Source organism: Microcaecilia unicolor, chromosome 1, assembly GCF_901765095.1.
Source record: "Microcaecilia unicolor chromosome 1, aMicUni1.1, whole genome shotgun sequence".
NCBI lineage: Eukaryota > Metazoa > Chordata > Amphibia > Gymnophiona > Siphonopidae > Microcaecilia > Microcaecilia unicolor.
In genome coordinates this window covers 742,690,880-742,706,135 of record NC_044031.1, presented here as the reverse complement: position 1 = coordinate 742,706,135, position 15,256 = coordinate 742,690,880, and the positions used below count along the sequence as shown (strand labels likewise).

Sequence of the window (15,256 nt, the reverse complement as noted above, 5' to 3'; positions counted from 1 at the left end):
CCAGTGCTACACAAATTTGTTTCCTTATTTTTACTGCCAGGGTTACCCAGCAGTCAGCACCGTTTGCTGCCCGGTTACCGCTGGGCTAGCGCAGGAGACCTTACCGCCACTTCAATGGCTGTACCCCCAAAATGGCAGTACAGCAAGTGCGAACTTATCATTCAAAAATGCGTGGGATAAACATAAAGGAATCCTGTTCGGAAGGAAGGGATCCTCAGAAGCTTAGCTGAGATTGGGTGGCAGAGCCGGTGGAGAGGTGGGGCTGGTGGTTGGGAGGTGGGCCTTGTTCTGGGCAGACTTCTACGGTCTGTGCCCTGAAAATGGCAGAAACAAATCAAGGTCAGGTATACACATAAAGTAGCACATATGAGTTTAAATTGTTGGGCAGACTAGATGGACCGTGCAGGCCTTTTTCTGCCGTCATCTACTATGTTACTATCAGGCTTATTTTCGAAAGTGATCGCCGGCCATTTACCGACATAAATCGGGAGATGGCCGGCGATCTCTCAAGAACAGAGAAATCGGTATAATCAAAAGCGGCTTTTTTGACAGCATCGCTGCTTTCCCATCGCCTCGCCAGCGAAAGTTCAAGGGGGCATGTCGGCGGCGTAGTGAAGGCGGGACAAGGGCAGGGATGGGCATGGCTACCAGATGGCCGGCTTTCGCGGATAATGGAAAAAAAAGTGGCGTTAAGCAGTATTTTGTCGGTTTTACTTGGTCCTTTTATTTTCATGAACAAGCCTCAAAAGGTGCCCCAACTGACCAGATGACCACCAGAGGGAATGGGGGATGACCTCCCCATAGTCCCCCAGTGGTCACCAACCCCTCCCACACTAAAAAATAAAAATAAAAACCTTTTTTACCAGCCTGTATGCCAGCCTCAAATGTCATACCGAGCTCCCTGACAGCAGTATGCAAGTCCCTGGAGCAGTTTTTAATGGGTGCAGTGCACTTCAGGCAGGCAGACCCACGTCCATCCCCCCCTACCTGTTAGACTTCTGGTGGTAAATGTTAAGCCCTCCAAACCCCCCCAAAACCCACTGTACCCACATGTAGGTGCCCCCCTTCACCCATAAGGGCTATGGTAATGGTGTAGAGTTGTGGGGAGTGGGTTTTGGGGGGATTTGGGGGGCTCAGCACCCAAGGTAAGGGAGCTACGCAGCTGGAAGCAATTTGTGATGTGTCCTGGCATGTCAGGGGGACCAGTGCACTACAAATGCTGGCTCCTCCCTCGACCAAATGCCTTGGATTTCGCCGGGTTTGAGATGGCCGGCATTTTTTTCCATTATTGCTGAAAAACAAAACCGGCGATCTCAAACCCGGCGAACTCTGGCATTTGGCCGGCCTAAACCGTATTATCGGAAAAAAAGATAGCCGGCCATCTTTTTCGATAATACGGTTCCGGCCAGCTGTTGCGCTGCCGACAAAATAGATCACCGGCGACGTTCGATTATGCCCCTCCATGTTACTATGTTACTATATGGCCATTTCTTTTTTTTTGTCTTTTTACCCTCTGCAGTGTGTGCAAAAACACGCAGCTTGGTGAAAAGGCCCCTTACGTGGAACGTGTGTAGGCATACCCAGAGGAGCTGTTTAATTTAATTTAAAGGACAATCACAGAAGTGGAGATACTGGATCCGCTACGAGGGGGAGTAGCGTGATCAACAGGACACGTCCAAGTAAAACCAAGGCGATGATAGATGGAAAACTAGTTCTTTAATGGTAGATAAGACCCGACATGGCACTTATCTACCTTTAAAGAAGCAGATAGCAGCATGGAATCATTATGGATAGAATTCCATGTGCAAAAGGAAGGAATATTCTTGTAGGGCTGTTCTACCATCCACCAGGACAGAATGAACAGACAGATGAAGAAATGTTTACAGAAATTAGGAATGCTGACAAATTGGGCAACTGGTGATTTTAATTACTCCAGTATTGACTGGATAAATGTTACATCAGGGAGAGCTAGGGAGATTAAATTCCTAGATCTAACAAATGACTGCTTCTTGGAGCAACTGGTCCAGGAACCGACAAGAAGGGGAGCCATTTTAGATCTAGCCCTTGGTGGTGTGCAGGGCATAGCATGAGAGGTAATGGTGTTTGGTCCCCTGGGAAACAGTGATCATAACATGATTAAGTTTTATATACTATCTGGAATGAAGCCACAAAGAAAATCTACTGTAGCAGCATTTAAGTTTTGAAATGCCAACTATAATAAAATGAGGAAAATGGTTAAAAAAAACGATAAAAAGTTTAGGACATTAAATCAGGCATGGACATTGTTTAAAAATACCATCTTGGAAGCCCAGACCAGATTCATTCTACGTATTTACAAAGGTGGAAAGAAGAGAAAATGACAGCCAGCATGGTTAAAAAGTGAAGTGAACGAGACTATTAGAGCCAAAAGAATGGAAAAAGAACCCAAATGAAGAAAATAAGAACTAACATAAACACTGGCAAGTCAGATGCAAAGCACTGATAAATGCAGCTAAAAAAGAATATAAACAGAAACTTGCTGCAAGGCCAAAACTCATAGCAACAACTTTTTCGGGTATATTAGAAGCAGAAAGCCTGCGAGGGAATCAGTGGGACTTAGATCATGAAGGAGCTAAAGAGGTACCCAGGAAGGATAAGGCCATAGTAGAGATGGAGCTTGATGTACCGGCTCAAGAAGTCTATTCCAGGCATATGGTGCAGCAAGATAAAAGGAACGGAGTCTGGAGTTAGCGTTGGAGGTGAAGGGTGCAGATAAGAGAGATTTACCCAGTGAACGGAGTTCCCGGGGAGGAATGTAGGGAGAGATAAGAGTGGAGAGGTACTGAGGAGCTGCAGAGTGAATGCACTTATAGGTCAATAAGAGGAGTTTGAACTGTATGCGGAAATGGATAGGAAGCCAGTGAAGTGACTTGAGGAGAGGGCTAATATGAGCATAACGACCCTGGCAGAATATTAGTCGTGCAGCAGACTAGTTGTGTTTGTTTGAGGTAAGTTTATTAATGGTACCATATAGTCTGGAGCTGTGCCATTTAGTATTTGAAAGATAAAGGTACATAATTTGAAGGAGGGGCAGGTGGGCACCTGACCTGCGGTTAAGTATGATTCATAGATGAAAAAAAAATTAGAAAAAAAGTCTTTCTCCATTGAGTTGTATGGACTGCAAATGCTATATAAGGACTGTGCATCAGAGCTAGAGTCGGAGTCTTTCCCCAACGAATTTCAGAAGGCGAAGCTCTGGCCGGTTGGACCCAGAATTTGACTGATGTGTGTAACAGCTGGCAGATTCATTTGGTGAGAATAAAAGACTATCTGTATCACTAAACTTCTCTAGTCTCAGTTTCAATCTCTTCCTTCTCTTCAAACTACTATACACATAAGTAAATTATCTTTCACTCATGTAGACTTTATGTGGGAACATAAATGGCCAAAGATTCATCTAGATCCTAAAAGACAGAAAGTCGAGGTCATGGGAGTTAGATTTGAATTGCGCCTTCTGTCACCCCCCCTACACCTCCGTGTCCGAAGGCACTCCTTTGGACCCCAATTCATCTCACCATGGAAAGGGGTTTCGCGGAAGGTTAGAGAGGGGTGGATAAACAGACTCCTCAGAAAACAGTGGTGACCGGCCGTCAGCTGATCTGAACTTGCTTTTTTCTTCCTCTCTCTGCTTTTTCTGCCTCCTTTCTGCCCTTTTTCGCTGGCATCCCTTGCCCGCAGAGGGGAGACATCCTGTATTCAGCGTTCAAGGTCTGCCGGGTCTTCTATTCTGTCACTCTTTTCTTTCTCTGCCCTAGTGGTCACTCTCTCTAGCCTATGCTGTTTCTTTTGGCTCCCTATGTACCCCCACACTTCTTTCTGTTCACTCAATCTTTGCCTTTTTGGGTCTGAGGTTTTTTTTTTTTTTTCCTGTGGTTCTAGTTCCATGCCGCAGCCCTGCTTGATCTTTTAATTACTCTCTATTTTTTCCCTTCTTGAACTGACTGTTCTGACCTTGTCACCTAACATATACTTTTCCTCTTATCTCTATGTATAAGGACCTCTGTCCTTTTATCTTCTTTGTGTTTTTACTCTCTCTCCATTCTGTGTCCCCTCCTACCACTTTCTTTCTGTCTCTTTTTGATTTGTATGGTGTGTGATTGATGTGTGATTGACGCATACCGGCTGGGCCACGCGAGTGCGTCCCAACGGCTGCTGTTTGTTTAAATCAGGTGTTGAACCTCAGTTGCGGTCTTGGGCCGCCCTTAGAGATCGTCGGCGTTAGAGATGGCCGCCATTGGTTTTCGCCGATAATGGAAACTAATGGCGGTGTTAATATGTGTCCCAGCTTGAGACCCATCCACTGGAATAGTGGTGGGCCAAGTTACATAGCTTAAACTGCTGAAAAGCACTGACTAGGCCTGAAAATCAGATGATGGCCTTATAGCTGAGAGCCTGCAGGAGCAGGACTGCTTGGTGAGTCTTATTGAAACCTGGTACAACTTTCAAATTCAGTGTAAGAGTTAAGATGAAGGAATAAATGGCAGAAATGGTAAAAAGTTTGGTTCATAAGATGGAGTCTGACCTCAAACCCGGCCAAATCCAAGCCATTTGGTCATGGGAGGAGCCAGAATTTGTAGTGCACTGGTCCCCCTCACATGCCAGGACACCAACTGGGCACCCTAGGGGTCACTGCAGTGGACATCACAAATTGCTCCCAGGTGCATAGCTCCCTTACCTTGGGTGCTGAGACCCCCAAATTCCCCCAAAACCCACTACCTACAACTGTACACCACTACCATAGCCCTAAGGGATGAAGGGGGGCACCTACATGTGGGTACAGTGGGTTTTGGGGGAGTTGGAGGGCTCCCATTTACCACCACAAGTGCAGGTAGAGGGGGATGGACCTGGGTCCGCTGCGGCCTGCCTGAAGTGCACTGCACCCACTAAAAAAACACTCCAGGGATCTGCATACTGCTGTGATGGAGCTGGGTATGACATTTGAGGCTGGCAAAAAAAATGTATTTAAATTTTTTTGGGGGTGGGAGGAGGTTGGTGACCACTGGGGGAGTAAGGAGAGGTGATCCCCGATTCCCTACGCGGCTTAGTAAAAGGGTCCCTTTGAGATTGTGATTATCTGTACTCCACGGTCCTTTCTTTTTTGTAATTTATGAAATTTAAATTAAAGACTATTGTTCAGTGAATAAAGCAGCATCACTAAAATATGAATGGGCAGTGCTCCAAATCAGATTGTTGCCATCAGACTGTTAAGTCGATATAGTGTGCTGTAGTAACCTTGTGTATGAAGAACAATGGGTAAAATATATACAGTTGACGTTTAATGCATATTTGTGTTCTACGCTGCTCAGCGCAAGGAGTGAACTCAGTACCTCTGTATTGGAGAGCTGAAACCAAGGCTGTTTGCCATAGGTGAAAATCTCCCAAAGAATCACTCCAAAGCTCCAAACGTCACTCTCTGTGGTGAACTTCCTGTACATGATGCTTTCAGGTGGCATCCAACGAATTGGCAGCATGGTGTGACCTCCCACCTAGGAGACAAAGAGACAGCAGGAACACCGTTATCTTAAAATATGGTATACAGTAAGGCGGCTATACTTCACTTTAAAGATTGGCATGGAAAAATCACGGAAGAAAAGGAGAAAATAGAAATATTTCATAATAATATATGCACATTTTTAGAAAGGCACTTCAGGTATTTCTCCTGACCGAATAAGACATTACAGGGAAACACTTTACTGGAGAGGGTGGAAAATGAACATTGACAAATCAAAGTTATTAAGATAAAACACAGGAATTCCTTGCACCATACAAAAACCATAAAACCAAATAGCACATAAACACCCGAAGTCTCAAGGTCGCTATACATTGCACATGCAAATTTGGCCATGCAATTTAATTGAATAACGAGCTCGTTATCATTAATAATTGGCTTGTTAAAAAGCAATTGTTGGCACTAATTAGATTTAATTAAAATTTATGTGAGTAAATTTAGGAATGAGATTCACATCTAAATTTTACATCTAAGTTCAAAAAAGGGGCACAGAAATGGGAGGGTCATGGGCAGAATTGAGAGGTTCCTAAAATTTATGCGGGTAATTAGAGAATAATGGGTATATGCGTCTAATTTAGGTGCAAATATGTGCAAATGGCCACACCTAAAGTTAGGCACAATTCTGGGGCATAAGTATTACTTTATAAGCCACACCCAACTTTAAGCATGGTTTATAGAACAGTGCTTCTTTTGGACTGAGTTTGTGGATATCATATATAGAATTCACCTCCCGATGGTGACAAAATAATGCTGAAGTTTTATTAATGTCAATTCATTAAACAAGTCACAATTCAAATGAGGAACACACTCATTAACAACCCAGACCCAAATAGACCAGACAATATGCCTTCCTGCAGTACCTTCCCAACTAGAACCAACTCCCCACAATTATCCACTGCAGTATATAACCCTCTGCTAGTCATTATTGACCTAGGCAAATACATCTCAAATAATGCTCCACTCTGAACTTCCCCCCACCCACCCCAGAGATCTGCAGTGTCATCAGGCCTTATTCAATTCACTTGAGGTGGTAATGCACTTGAACATCCCTCCCATTTCCATCGTAATCCATTTCACACGCAAAAAGGCCCTACTGTGAAACAATATTCCTTTTCTTCTTACCCCTGCCATCAGCTGAAGCCACACCTCCCTCTCACACTCCCTAAAACCACTCTCCCGCACCCTGACGAAAGCACACACTTTTATTTTCACACCCCAATCCAACCACGGGAAGGGTGGGTGGGAAAAGCATCACATATCCAGACCCTTCCACACCCTTCCCTCATTGCCCACCCAACCAAATCGTTAGCCTGCTAAACCGCACTCCCATTTCCTATCAATAACCAATCAACCTTCTGTCAGTCTGTTCACAATCTGTACACGCTCCCCGCCCAATAATCCATTCCCTTCATCCTAAAATCAAAATCGCTATTTTTTAATCAACAGAGGAGATAGTATTAGCAGATGTGAGGGAATTTGCCTGATAAGGATTTTAACCACAAACATAAGCATATGGCCTAACATATGTTACAATCTAATCCATCACTCAGGAACCTATATGCAATACTATAATGTATTATTCTTTACCATCTATGTACGCACCTTAATGCAATACCATTTGTAATTCTGTTAACCGGAAATGGCAACCGCCACTACGGCAAATGTAAGCCACATTGAGCCTGCAAATTGGTGGGAAAATGTGGGATACAAATGCTACAAATAAATAAATTTATTATTATTATTTTTTTGTTACATTTGTACCCCACACTTTTTCCCACTCATGGTAGGCTCAATGCAGCAGGCAATGGTGAGTTAAGTGACTTGCACAGAGTCACAAGGAGCTGCCTGTGCTGGGAATTGAACTCAGTTCCCTGGTTCCCCAGGACCAAAGTCCACCACCCCAACCACTAGGCCACTCCTAAACATGGTTGAAAGTCAGAGGGCTCAGTCAAGTTATGATGCCTGGATATTAAAGTCTTCGGGCATCTTTTATTGATGCCATTCAGCAAAGGATTCTTGAGAAGTCTAGTAGTACTCTTGCAAGTCTCTTATCAAGGACACTTCTAATGTAAGCAGGGTGTCAGACAGAGGTCTGCTGTAAATTGTATGGAGTTCGTTTTTATAAGAAGAGATCCACAACAGCAACAGACAGTAAGCTTAATGTATTTGCTGATAATAGAGCTCACAGGTTCAGAAGCAACGGGAAGGAACTTTAATAGTTTTCATAATACTGTATTTTATGGTGTGCTGATGTAGCGCATATTAACAAGCTATTGTGAACATCGCTGTAAAATCATGGGAAACTAGGTAATGAGATGTATAACTATGCAAAACTGCACTTGTCCAGGATGTAGTCAGTTCCACCTGATCAGATATACTATGCTTCACCGTTCTTAAGCCAAGTTTCTGTTAAGAGGATTATTTCTCCTGGCTTTTCAGCCTTATCTGTATCACTAGCCACTAAGAGAGGAGGTGGGGTAGCTGTACCTTTCTTCCAGGCTTTAGCCGTTTCTGTGGTCTTCAATATCACTTTTCTTTACTCAGAAGCTATTCTTATCACAGTTTGGTGATACCTCTCCATTACATATTTTATTATTTATTAGGATTTATTTACCACCTTTTTGAAGGAACTCACTCAAGGTGGTGTACAGTATGAATAAATCAAACATGAGCAATAGACAATTACCACAGTAAATATATTCAAATAACAATACAAAGCATGGCATAGAGGGGCATTTTTGAACGGGGACACCCATCTCTAAGGGCGCCTATCTTTGAGGACGCCCCTGCGAAGGGGCAGGGCATCCCGTATTATCGAAACAAGATGGGCGTCCATCTTTCATTTCGATAATACAGTCAGGGACGCCCAAATCTCAACATTTAGGTTGACCTAAGAGATGGTCGACATAAATGTTGAGATGGTCGACCTTAGAGATGGTCGTCCCCGGTTTTCGCCGATAATGGAAACCGAGGACACCCATCTCAAAAATGACCAAATCCAAGCCCTCTGGTCGTGGGAGGAGCCAGCATTCGTAGTGCACTTGTCCCCCTCACATGCCAGGACGCCAACCGGGCACCCTAGGAGGCACTGCAGTGGACTTCAGAAATTGCTCCCATGTGCATAGCTCCCTTACCTTTGGTGCAGAGCCCCCAACCCCCCCCCAAAAAAAAAACCCACTACCCACAACTGTACACCACTACCATAGCCCTAAGAGGTGAAGGGGGGCACCTACATGTGGGTACAGTGGGTTTCGGGTAGGTTTTGGAGGGCTCACATTTAGCACCACAAGAGTAACAGGTAAGGGGGATGGGCCTGGGTCTGCCTGCCTGAAGTGCACTGCACCCACTAAAAACTGCTCCAGGGACCTGCATACTGCTGTGATGGAGCTGGGTATGACATTTGAGGCTGGCATAGAGGCTGGAAAAATGTTTGTTTTTTATTTAGGGTGGGAGGGGGTTGGTGACCACTGGGGGAGTAAGGGGAGGTCATCCCCCATTCCCTGCGGTTGTCTTCTGGTCAGTTCGGGCACCTTTTCGAGGCTTGGTCGTGAAAAAAATTGGACCAAATAAAGTCAGCCAAATGCTCGTCAGGGACACCCTTCTTTTTTCCATTATCAGCCGAGGACGTCCATCTCTTAACTACGCCCCCGTCCCGCCTTCGGTACACTTCCGACATGCCCCTGTGAACTTTGGTCATCCCCGCGACGGAAAGCAGTTGAGGATGCCCAAAATTGGCTTTCGATTATGCTGATTTGGGCGACCCTGAGAGAAGGACGCCCATCTCCCGATTTGTGTCAGAAGATGGGCATCCTTCTCTTTCGATTATGCCACTGAAAGTATACTACTTACAATGTCAACATAATACGTAATAGAACAGTTTAATTGACAGTGAAGGGTATAAGCAAAGTTGGGACATATAGATAGGTAGGAGAGTAAGAAGAGTTCCCTTCTCCACTACTGCCAACTCCAGACTTCGCGCCTTCTGTCTCGCTGCACCCTACGCCTGGAATAAACTTCCTGAGCCCCTACGTCTTGCCCCATCCTTGGCCACCTTTAAATCTAGACTGAAAGCCCACCTCTTTAACATTGCTTTTGACTCGTAACCACTTGTAACCACTTGCCTCCACCTACCCTCCTCTCTTCCTTCCTGTTCACATTAATTGATTTGATTTGCTTACTTTATTTATTTTTTGTCTATTAGATTGTAAGCTCTTTGAGCAGGGACTGTCTTTCTTCTATGTTTGTGTAGCGCTGCGTATGCCTTGTAGCGCTATAGAAATGCTTAATAGTAGTAGTAGTAGTAAGGTGACTAATTTAAAGAAAGTTGCACATGAGGTCAGAGAGATGGTTGCACATTATCTCAGCTACTGTCCCTCTTCTCTAAATGCACAGCTTTGGGACTCTTTCTGTCAGACCCTTGCACATGCTGTCATTTAGTTTCATAACTTATTAATACTAGGGGCCTTCAATGTTCGCACTGGTGTTCCTGAACATTATAGAACATCTTAGGTTTTGTCTTTTATAGAAGACTAGTAAAAAAGGCCCGTTTCTGAGAGCAATGAAATGGGCGCTAGCAAGGTATTTGTTTCCTGGAATGTGAATGTTTTGAAAGGGATTGTCGAGGGCGGGAGGGCTCCGAGGGCAGGGCTATGACAGCGAGTGGATTGATTCCTGTGGAGGGCAGAGCGATGACGAAGCCTTGAGGGCGGAGCTATTACAAAGCGATTCCTGTGGAGGGCGGAGCTATTACGAAGCCTACGAACACCAGGGCTTCAGGCTTCACTGCAACGCTGCCGGCTTCAGAACGTTGGAGGTGCTTTTTATAGGATAGGATGTGGGTCTTCACCAACATATCTTCATTCCTACCCACACAGCTGGACACATTCTAAATTTGTTCTTGAACCCAACACTTATCTTCCCTTTCACTGACTAATTTGTGGAACCAATTACTTGGTCAGATCACTCGGTGCTTTTTTTTTTCCACTCAGATCTGCCTCAGGATTCATTTAGAAATTTAAATCATGCTGATTTCAATAAATGTCTACATCTTTTTACTATTCTGCCTGATAACCTTTCCTCTCTTGCTTTGGATGTTCAAGCTTCATGCTGGGAATATTTTTTTTAAGTCCAAGGTACAAAGGTACAAAATGAGAAATAAAGAAGTTGGTGCTTATACATCAAAAGAGATAATGCAGCTAATACCATGACATGCTGTTATTCATCACTGAAACTGCTTTGGATGTGATAAGTTTCTTTAACATCATATACAAGTAGGCTTCTCATACACAACCCTGGTTTCATTTGGGACTGCAACTATTAAACCAACAAACTAGGAAGGCAGAATGCCAAGGGAAGAAACAAAAAACATCCAGAATGCTGTGCATATGCAAAATTCGGCAGATGTCTTATATCTATAACCAATGAGTGGTCTATAGAAACAACTATGCTAATATTATTAATTCTATGAACTCAACTCATGCCATGTTCTTGCTAGTTTCACAACTAAATGAAAATGGGTCCAAGAAGTGCTCCTAGTGTAGATGCCCTGACGCATTACTTCTGTCATAAGATTCAGACCTGAAAGGAATCATTTGATTCACGTGCTCCCAAGATTCTGGATCAAGCCGTATCCTCTATCATTGATGTGCTCCTTCATGTCCCCTTATCCCATCAGTGGTGTTCATTTTGTACACCTACTCTTTGCACTTTTTCTAAAGTATTTAGCTCATTGAAATGGACTCCGTGTGCTCTAGATCCAATTCCCTCACACTGTATTAGTGAACCAAGGAATGGCTTACTTCCTTTGTCTCTCTTGAAAATTGTCAATAGTTTGGTCCTTGGTTAAGTTTCTCATTCTTGGAAAAAAGCTGTTGCTTGTCCAATCCAAAAGAATGAAAATCTTGAATCATAAGATCCTACTAACTGTAGATGTCTCCAATCTTTCCTAAGTTAGCTGAAAAGCTGATTTATATTCAACGGGTAGATCATGTTGACAAAGTGTTTGCCCTTCATCCTCAACAATCATGATTTTGGCTGGAACATAGTAACGAGACTATCTTGACCTCATTGCTTAGTGAGATTCACGCAGTGTTAGATAAAGGACTTCTGGCTTTGGCTGTCTCTTTAGATCTATTGTCCACTTTTGATTATATTGATCTTACCTTACTTTTGCTTAGACTATCTGAACTTGAGGTGCTATCCATGATTGATTTGCCTCTTTTTTGAGGTACTGCTCTTTCTTGCTTAAGGTCTTGTCTCCCTTTTCTCTACTTTTGTTTGGTATGACTGGGCAGCTGTCCCATAATATACTGTAGATCCTTCCGTTCTATTTTTATTTATGATTCTGTATACCACTTGGATCTGAGTGTCAATTAAGGCAGTATATCAAGAATGAATGAATTAAACTAAACTAAATAAACTCAATGTCTATATTCACAAAGCAAAATCATATGCATTTAAAATGACAATGTAGACCCTTTCACCTTAGATGTAGAGGTGTGGTAGCTGTGTTAGTCCACTCTTAAAGGTTATCAATAGAAATCAAACAAAATAAAACATGGAAAAGAAAATAAGATGATACCTTTTTTATTGGACATAACTTAATACATTTCTTGATTAGCTTTCTGATGAAGAAGGGCAACCTTCGAAAGCTAATCAAGAAATGTATTAAGTTATCTCTCTATATAAAAGGCAACACCAACGTTCTATGAAGCCTCCAGCCGGAAGTGTGAAGGGGGCGAGATATCCGGTTTCCCTATGAGTGTCTGCCCCACCCTCTCTGTAACACAGTCAGTGAAGGAAAACAGCAGAGCACGAAATCAAATCGCTGGCTCTGTAACAGTGAAGGACTCAGAGGGGGGAGGGGAGAGAGGCCAGAGGGCAGGGACACACACACTCCCACATGCACACAGAAGAAAACATTGCTAGCCCCCGTTTCATTTGCATCAGAAATGGGGCTTTTTTACTAGTGTCCAATAAAAAAGGTATCATCTTATTTTCTTTTCCATGTTTTATTTTGTTTGATTTCTATTGATAACCTTAGATGTAAAAACTATAAGCAGTAAATGCTAACTGAGGGCGTTCTCAGAAAGTTCCCATGCAATTCGCCATATAGAAAAATGCTTTCCCACATCATAATTTCAGTTGCTGATTGCACAGGTGTGCTTATCACCTCCCAAATAGGAAGCAGAGTGATGCACTACTGTTAACTGCACCAGTGGCAGCATGCATGCTAAATGCAATGCACAGTACACACCCTTTCCCCACCCATAGCCTGCCCATTTCCCATACCATAATAGGCTTTGCAGTTAACACGGTCATGCCAGTGCAGTAATAATCACTGTGGTCATGTTAATTCATGTGATAGCTACTTAACACTTTACTAAATGGGCCTTCAAATGACACCTCATGCAGATAATACTTTTTTCTCTGATAATAACAATATTATCATATGACATTTAGGACCAAATTCTATAAATAGCATCAAAAAATCAGTGCCAAAATAAAACCGCACTAAGCACTATTCTATCAACAGTGCTGAAAGTTAGGCACCATTTCTAAAATACGCTTAGCGCTGGGATCGGTGCCTAACTTTAGATGTGAGGATTTACATCAAGTAAACCTTGGTGTAAATCCTTGCACCTAAACTAGGCACAGATCCACCTTATTCTGCAACAGTGAGCACAAATTGTAGGAACTCTCCTGATATACCCATGACCCTCCGATGGCCATGCCCTCTGTTTGGAGCTGCACATATATTTTATGCATGGATCCCTGTGACTAACAATGCACATGCAAATTTTAATTAATACCAATTAGTGCCAATCATTGATTCTTAGCGCCCAATTATCATCACTAATTGGCTTGCTATTCAATTAAATTGAGTGGCTAAATTGGGCACATGCCGAAATTTGTGCTCATTTCTGAGCACCATATGTAGAATTTGGGGCTGTAATTATGGTATAGTAACAATCTATTTAGACTGCTGTCCTCTGAGTGAGAAAAGTCATTGGAGAAAAGAGCCTACATAGGAGGCAATTCTATAAATTGGAGCCAAGATTTAGGCACCCCAAGTCTATGCACGTAGCACCAATTCTATAATGGCTTCTTGACAGCAAACCTTTTACAGAATACTAGCATAAGTAGACATACTTGAAAGGTATTAATACACAAACCAACCTTTTCCAGAGACGGGAAGGCAGTAGAACTAGAGGACATGAAATGAGGTTGCAGGGGGCAGACTAAGGAATAACATCAGGAAGTACTTTTTCACAGAGAGAGAGAGTGGTAGATACCTGGAATGCCCTCCCATGAGAGAGGTGGTGGAGATAAAAACAGTAATGGAATTCAAAAATGCATGGGATAAACACAAAGGAATCATATACGGAAAGGATGGAACTAAACCTACTTAACGGTACTTAGATGGCAAAGCCAGTGCAGGGCTGACTTCTACAGTCTGTGCCCTGATCATGGCTGAACAGATTTGGATGGACTGGAGTGGCGCATCGATGACAGCTTCAGTAGTTGGAAAACAAGGCAGTGTCGGACAGACTCTATGAACTGTGCCCTGAAAATGGCAAGGACAAATCAAGATCATGTATGCATAAGTAGTATCGCATCATACATTATGCTATCTTTTTGGGCAGACTGGAAAGACCATAAAGGTCTTTATTTGCCATCATCTACTATGTAAAGTTAGACGGCAATAGTTATGTTAAGTCAATGGCAGTTGTAACTGAGGACAAGATGAGTGGAGGAGTAGCCTAGTGGTTAGTGCAATGTGCTTTGATTCTGGTGAACTGGGTTTGATTCCCACTGTAGCTCCTTCTGACTCTGGGCAAGTCACTTAACCCTCCATTGCCCCAAGTAAAAAATAAGTACCTGTATATAATATGCAAATCACTTTTATTGTACCATAGAAAGATGGTATATCAAGTCCCATCCCCTTTCCCTTTCAACTCACATAACTTATAGAATTCTTAAAGCTACACAATATCTCAGAGACATGTCCATATCGCTCACACTTAGGCAGCAAGAGATGTTATACAATAGCAACAAGCACATGGTATTGTTCTATAACTTATTTGCACAATTGGTGCCTATCCTTAAGCACCAATCATAGAAGTGTCCTTCACATGACCTTGAAAACCCCCATACATCATTTATTTATTTATTTGATACTTGTATCCACATTATCTGAATACAATTATTCAGCTCTATGTGGCTTACATAAGTAATTAACAGTACAAGTTAATGTATAATACATGTTATGAAAACTGTAAGAGTTAAAGGAATGTTCTTGAAAAAGTAGCGGCGAGCAGAAAGATCTTGGCTATAACCAATTTCAACGTAGGAACTTATTGAAAAGAAAAGCCTTCAATAATTTGTGAAAAGTCAGATCGTTATTGAGTTGTCTTATTTTCCTTGGGATAGAATTTCACTATTTACTGCCAGATTCTATATATCATGCATAGAGTTCTGCACCTAAATCTATGCGTATTCTATACCATGTGCATAACTTAATTGGCTTAACAAGTCAATCACCGTTGTTAACAGCACTTAACAAGCAATAATGAGCACTAATTGGCAATAATTAAAATTTAAGCGCATAACTTATTAAGTGTATGCTGTAATTAACTGCACCTAAATTGTAAACTGCACAGTTCAAAAGGGGCATGGGTTTGGGCAGGGAAATGGGCATTTCGTGGG

At 42.7% G+C, this 15,256-nt stretch overlaps 1 protein-coding gene across 3 annotated transcripts in view; it reads right to left on the bottom strand.

Moving 5' to 3' along the window:
• Positions 1-15,256, bottom strand: part of NTRK3 (neurotrophic receptor tyrosine kinase 3) — a 1,282,719-nt gene that overhangs the window by 18,879 nt on the left and 1,248,584 nt on the right. For all 3 annotated transcript variants that reach the window (XM_030189707.1, XM_030189709.1, XM_030189708.1), the window contains one exon: positions 5,367-5,525. In XM_030189707.1, coding sequence (XP_030045567.1) covers positions 5,367-5,525 — 159 coding nt within the window. The remainder of the gene's footprint in view (positions 1-5,366; positions 5,526-15,256) is intronic.